Genomic DNA, 7,241 nt, shown 5'->3' on the forward strand with positions numbered 1-7,241 from the left:
ATTCTAAATGAACAAAAAAATACGAAATTAATTATTTGGTTGTTTTTCTTTCAAGGTGTTTGTTTGTGTGTGTGTGGGTGTAGGTGTTATCGCTGAGAAGACATTCACTCTGGACCCTTAACTACAAATAAAATGTAGCCTTGCTTTACTGCCTTTCTCTTCAATTTTGTACCAATGTCAATTTTGTTTGTGAAACATGGATTTCAATATTTTTTCAATTGTTCATAGGTTATAAAGAATATAACATTCCATGGGCCCATCCGCACCCAAGTGGGTATGAAACCTTTGTACAATGCCAAAAAGCCTTCATTGCGAACGGTCTGGACAAAAAAAAAAATAAAATTAGTGAAGAGGAAAAAAATTATTAGAGTCAAAATCATTTACCTGCAGTGCACAATCTATGCTCCCGGTGTAGATTTTTTGTGATGTCGCCGCCGTTACCATGCCATTGACCACAGTTACGGGTTTCTGATTCATAAGGCGGGTTCGTACAACATCAATGGGTGTGGAGGCTATGGCACTGCCCAAACTGGCGATGAAGCTGGAACTGAAATAACAAAACAGGAACAATAACAAAAATTAGCTCTGGAACAAAAACACAGTGGGCCCCAATTGTCACATAGAGGTCCACAGTGGATTTCTATTGTCATGTAGAGGTCCGCAGTGGGCCTCAATTGTCTTATAGAGGGCCACAGTGGGCACCTATTGTCATATAGATGGTCACAGTGAGCACCTATTTTTATATAGAAGGGCACAGTGGGCATATATTGTCATATAAATGTTCACAGTGGGCCTCCATTCTCAAATAGGAGACCACAGTGGGCTTCTATCGTCATATTGATGGTCACAGTGGGCCTCTATCGTCATATTGATGTCCGCAGTGGGCATATATCATCATATAAATGGCCACAGTGGGCTTTCATTCTCTTATATAGGGGCACAGTGGGCCTCTAATGTCATATAGAGGGCCACAATGGGCATATATCGTCATATAAATCGTCACAGTGGACCTTTATCGTCATACGGATTGGTCACAGTGGCCTCTATCGTCATATTAGTTGCCACAGTGGGCATCTATGGCAATATAGATGGATTACCATAGTGGGCCTTTATTATCATTATTATACTTACACAAAATGATTGGCCACATGATCACCAAACATTCCCATCAACTGCAGCTTACAAAAATCATACACCGGCAGTTCCACCGAAGCAATAGCCACCGCTCTCTGAGCCGTAGGGCACACACCACGCCAAAGGCCTCGGACACCTTCATATTTGTATATATCATAAAAACATGCCCAAAGACTCTGTTGTTGTGTACCCTTCCCATGTACCTGCATTCGCACTTTCAACACATCTGTGGGATTAGCAATGGCAGAGGAAATGGCTCCCGATGCAGCAGCACATAAAATATTACCCCAAACACGTTCTGTCCCCGTGTCGGGATCTACAAGGAGACCATGTTCACTTGCCACACTTTTCAGGGTATAATAGGTACCGAATTTGATGGTGCCATATGTTGCTTGTCTCAGTACGGCGGGCCAAATTCTGGAAGAGAAGAAAAAAATTAATTATAAATTTATTTTAAATTATGTTTTTGAATTGAAATCAAATTTATTTGCATCACTTAGGGTGCATTTATTTTTTTTACATCTCAAGTTAATTTCCAATACCGCAATGTGGGGGGTCGTTTTAATGGGGAAAATAACCGCATCATTATACCCTGTATGTAAACAACTTTATAATAAATAATAACAAAAAAAAATATAATAAAACAACAACAAAATTGTCTCGATACCCAAACAATTCTAGATTATTGTAAACATGTGCATCACACCGTTTATTGAATATTGTTTACATCAGCCAGCCTGCCAGCCAGCAACCGGGATTCACGTCACACACATTGGGCCGGTGGCAGCAGCCACCACCACACTGTGCTTATCGTTCGCTCATGCAAAACGAAGCAACAACAACAAAATATAAACTATATTTTTCATAAGACAACAACAATATTTTGTTTATAAAAATCATGCAATTTTCAATTATTTGTATGGCTATCACACCATTTCAACCTGTCCCCTTTCTCTTCCCTAAATTCTAAGATTTGATTTTCCAAAATTGCACTTGACCGATATTTCGTTTTTGTTTGTTTTGGTTTTGCATTTAAATGACATTGACTTATGGACTTGTTGTGGGTTGCGGACGACGTGACAAATCACCAGCATGACTAAGCATCAATTCTTAATACGCCGCTAATGTTTATTAAATATTTGGTTTTAAATGTTTTTTATCAATGAATTGACTTTTAGAGATTAGCCGACCCGGCCGCAATGGACTTTCGATGTTTATCGTTTGTTTGGCAGTACCTAGAAGTGTGTTTTGAAATATTTGGCTATTGTTTTTAATAGTGGTAATTAGCTGGGGCTATAGTTATTGTTCTATAAATATATAAAAATTGCAAATACATATGATCAACCAAATCGAGGCAAAAAAATCCGGATATGATTTAAAAAAATCTAATATTACGGAAATCTGGGTAGAACCTTTATATGGGGGCTACACTAAAAAGTGGACCAATTTCCATAATTTTTGTTAGAAATATATACTATCCATTGAGGATTCAAAACACCAAATTACAGCCAATTTAGTTGAAAAAAGTGATACATATCTTCAAAATATCGAAATTTGTGAGGTTCGGTTAAAATGGGAGGTACCCCAAAAAGTGGATAAATTTTCATAATTTTTGGTAGGAAGATTTACTACCCAATGACAATTCCAAATACCAAATTAGAGCTAATTCAGTTAAAAAAAGTGATCCAAATTCCCAAAATATCGATATTTGGGAGACAGGGTTATATGGAGGTTACCCTCCAAAGTGGACCAATATTTAACATTTTTGGTAGGAAGATTCAATACCTAATGAGAACCCAAAACACCAAATTTCAGCCAATTTAGTTGAAAAAAGTGATCCAAATCCCCAAAATATCGAAATTTGTACGGTTCGGTTATATGGGAGACTACCCTAAAATGTGGACCAATATTGATAATTTTTGTTAGGGAGATTTTCTAACCAACGGGAATCCAACATATCAATTTACTGCCAATTTAGTTGGAAAACGTGACGAAAATTCCAAAAAAGCGATATTTTTGAGGTTAGGTTATATGTGGGTTACCCTAAAAAGTGGACCAATTTTCATAATTTTGGGTAGAAAGATTTACTGCCAAAAGAGAACTCAAACCCCAAATTTACAGCCAATTCCAACTCCCCAAAATACCGATATTTGGGAGATACCGTTATATGGGGGCTACCCTAGAAAATAGCCAATATTGATAATTTTTGGTAGGGAGATTTGCTACGCAATAACAACCTTAAATAATAAATTACAGCCAATTCGGTTAAAAAACGTTACCTAAGACCCCAAAAATTACGAATATTTTGAGGTAACGTTATATGGAGACTATACCAAAATTTGGACCGATATATCTAATATTCATTACCAAACATCGTAGGTGTGCTGGCAAAGGATGTGCAAAATATATCTTAATTACAATGGCCAGAGTAGGCATATATCGCATATATCGCCTATTGTCATATGTGTACACAATGGGCCTTCGTTGTTTATAGAAATGGCCACAGTGAGCCTCAGTTCTCATATTAATTCTTAAAAGTGGACCTTTATTGCACAGTGAGCCTATATTGTCATAGGGGGGACATAGTGGACCTCTATTGCCATATAAAAGGACACAGTGGACTTTTATTATCATATAGGGGGTCACAGTGGGTCTTTATCATCATATGGATGGGCACGGTGGGCCTCTATCGTCATTTCTATGGCGGGCTGGGCATTCATCTTCTTTCAGATGGTCACAGTGGGCATCTATCATCATATTAAATCGTCACAGTGAACCTTTTTTGTCATATTGAGGACCACAGTGGATCTCTATTGTCACATAGAGGGACACAGTGGACTTTTATTGTCATATAGAGGGTCTCTATTGTCATATTGATGACCACAGTGGGTACCTATCGTCATATGGATGGTCACAGTGGATCTCTTTTGTCATGTAGAGGGTCGCAGTGGGAATCTATAGTTACATAGAAGGCCTCTATAGTCATATTGATGAACACAGTGGGTCTCTATCGTCATATGGATGGACACAGTGGACTTTTATTGTCATGTAGAGGATCACAGTAAGAATCTATCGTCACTTAGATGGGCACAGTGGGCTTTTATTGTCATGTAAAGGGTCACAGTGGGCCTCTATCTTCATATGGATGTGACCAGTGGGTCTCTATCGTCATATAGATGGCCATAGTGGGCCTCTATGGTCATGTAGAGAGTCACAGTGGGAATTTATAGTAATATAGAAGGGCACAGTGGGCCTCTATCGTCATATTGATGAACACAGTGGGTCTCTATCGTCATATGGATGGACACAGTGGGCTTTTATTGTCATGTAGAGGGTCACAGTGGGAATGTATCGTCACTTAGATGGTCACAGTGGGCATCTATCATTTTTTATAGCTCTATCTTAATCATTGGGTTCTCTATCGAGATTTTCGTAGACATACGGCATGTCCAAATCGACGCAGAATTTTATTCTGATCTGGAATGTATAAATTATGCGGTCTTCGGTGAATATTCCGAGGTGTTTTTTTTTTCAAATATACGACATTATATTCGCCTCAATATTTTAATATGGTGGGATCTTGGTTAAACCGAGCTGTGCTAGCGTGACCATATGGTCATAATACGATCAATAAATCGTCTAAAAAACCTATACCCGAGCAGTGCTAGTGTGAACATACGGCCACATTGATCCTGTCGATTTTCCTGATAAGAAAAAAGGATACAAATAAAGTTTTTAAATTCAGTAGCCCATAACCTAGAGACGCTGAAAGTTTCGTCCCACAATTCGAAAAAAATAATTACAGCACTATTCGGGTTAATTATTTCTATAAAACGATATTCGAAAATAATACTTTCATAAAATTGTTTTCAAAAAAAATTATCACCTACAATTCTGTGATTCCTTAAAAAATGTTTTTTAAAAAGTCGCGATTTCCTCTCTCTTATAGTCTTCCACAAAATATATTCCAAAAGCAATCCGAAAAAAATATTTTTTTTAAGTCCACACTTTGTTTAGCCTTTCAAAAAATATTCGTTTAAAAATCCACGCCTTGTTGGGCCTTTCAAAAAGTATTCTTTCAAAAATCCACACCTTGTTGGGCCTTTGAAAAAGTATTCTTTTAAAAATTAACGACTTGTTGAACCTTCAAAGAGTATTCTTTTAAAAATCCACGCCTTATTGGGCCTTTCATAAAGTACTTCTTTGAAATCCTCTCCATGCTGTGCATTTCAAAAATTATTCTTTTAAAAATCTTATCCTTGTTGGTGTTTTCAAAAAGTATTATTTTCAAAATCCCCGCCTTATTGGGATTCAAAAAATAATGTTTTTAAAAAATTCACGTCTTATTAGGCCTTGGAAAAAAATAACCTATAGATTCTATACGCGATTCTAGTGTTGAAAATAGATATATAAAATATATATGGACAAGTATGTAAAATTCACGGGCATAATAATATGAAGACCTAGGACTCGGAGTACTATATATTCTTAGTACTACATCTATCTAAAATACATTAACTTCGTATAGTATTTAAAATTGCTATTTTTTCTAAATTTACTACTTACCCTGAATATAATGCCTTTAAACCCTCCTCGCGACTGATTTTAATCATGGCATCTGTCATGCCGCGATAACGTAGCTGGGAAAATGTTTTATCATGTTTCTGACCTTGGATTTGTAGGCGGGTTTTTGTTGTGTCAATTGGAAAGGTGCCTAAAAATTAGAAGAGAAACAAGAAAACAGAAAACATCAATTTCATTTCTATGCAACAACAAATAAATTATTATATAAAAAATTACTTTCACGAAAAATAGATAAAACGTACTATATACCTAATTTGCCGGAATTTTACAATCGTTTGGAGTATATGTAAACAAATTCCACCTAAGTGATGGTGTATCTACGTGGGTACATTAATTGAAAATGCAAACAAAGACAATAATGCCCGCCGTTGCCGCTGCCGCTTTGTAATAAATCATGACAACAAATATGTATGTTTTTTTCGGACGACAAAAAAACAACAATCAAGTGATAAGAACAAACACGAGACGACGACGACGACATTCACATGGCTGGCTAGTGGGTTGGCTGCCGGAATGATTGCAAAAATATTCTGCTCCCCGCCGCCACCTCCATCTTTAGTTATTATGAATTTGAACATTAAACCCCCCAATCAATGGCAACAACAAATCCGTGTGTTTACATTCGGATTTCTTCTACTCCTCCCCGATATTGGCATGGGAATTACACAAGAAGGCCTACACTACTAGGAGACATCTCCATATTGTCTGCATCAGTTACTTCCATAAAAAAATAATTACCATTATTTCCCAGGATGTTGCGTCATGCAGATTCTTTTTTAATTTATTCTATAAATGCAATGATTTTCGTTTACATATATTTGTTAAGAACACACACAGATATTAGATATTCACTTACCAAATTCCGCAATAATAGATGCTAGTCCACCATAAACGAATGGCCGTAAATCACGTTTATCACTCAATTCCTGTTTCATTTTGTTCTTGGTTTGGTTTTTTGTTGTTATTATTAATCCTTTGGCTATGTTCGTATATTTCGTTTCGTCTTTTATTCTAGTTTTATTTAATAATTTTCTAACTTTTTCTTCAACGTTCCGGTCGTGGCATGTGCACGAAAGAACGTTTCGATCCGTTCAGACTGAGCAAGATTTACTTGGGTTTCTCAGTGAACCGGCCATGTATAAAAGCGTTCCAAACGTTACGAATATGCAGGCGAAGAAGTAATGGGTGATAAAGCTGATTGCAAAGCAAAAAATATAGTCTTGTTTTTGTGTTTACGAATGTGAAGAAAGCAAAATAGGTGGTTAGATTGAAATGGGGAAGGAAGTAAACAGCTGTTGTGAGAGTCTAAACGCAACCATAGAGTCTAGAGTCAGCGACAGTCGTTTGCCGTGTGTTTCTTATAGGCAACGGGAAATCGCGACGGCTGACGTTCGCGTCTAGCGGCACGCCGCTAGAATAGATTTTATTCATTTTTGCTCAGCGTCATACTCAAAATTTCTCTCTTGCTCTCAATTGAGTTGCCATATTTTAGGTAAAAATCAACAGTGCTACCAAATTTCAAT

General features: G+C 37.0%; 1 protein-coding gene across 1 annotated transcript; it reads right to left on the minus strand.

Moving 5' to 3' along the window:
- Positions 1-203: 203 nt before the first annotated feature.
- Positions 204-6,653, minus strand: LOC133325426 (mitochondrial uncoupling protein Bmcp). The gene is made up of 5 exons (XM_061534194.1): positions 6,575-6,653; positions 5,701-5,848; positions 1,132-1,551; positions 385-547; positions 204-320 (listed from the first exon to the last, which is right to left on the minus strand). The coding sequence occupies exons 1-5, from the start codon at positions 6,651-6,653 to the stop codon at positions 204-206; spliced, it is 927 nt and encodes a 308-aa protein (XP_061390178.1).
- Between the last annotated feature and the right edge of the window lie 588 nt (positions 6,654-7,241).

The sequence above is a fragment of the Musca vetustissima genome, unplaced genomic scaffold (assembly GCF_032173495.1).
Source record: "Musca vetustissima isolate MV318-11 ecotype Yass unplaced genomic scaffold, APGP_CSIRO_Mvet_v1 utg8386, whole genome shotgun sequence".
In the NCBI taxonomy this organism is placed as follows: Eukaryota; Metazoa; Arthropoda; class Insecta; order Diptera; family Muscidae; genus Musca; species Musca vetustissima.

Coding starts and splice junctions, on each gene's coding strand:
- LOC133325426 (XM_061534194.1), bottom strand. CDS start 6,653: ATGAAACAGGAATTGAGTGATAAACGTGATTTACGGCCATTCGTTTAT. Junction 1,552..5,700: donor TTAAAGGCATTATATTCAGG/GTAAGTAGTAAA, acceptor CTTCTCTTCCAG/AATTTGGCCCGCCGTACTGA. Junction 548..1,131: donor CATGTGGCCAATCATTTTGT/GTAAGTATAATA, acceptor TTGTTATTTCAG/TTCCAGCTTCATCGCCAGTT.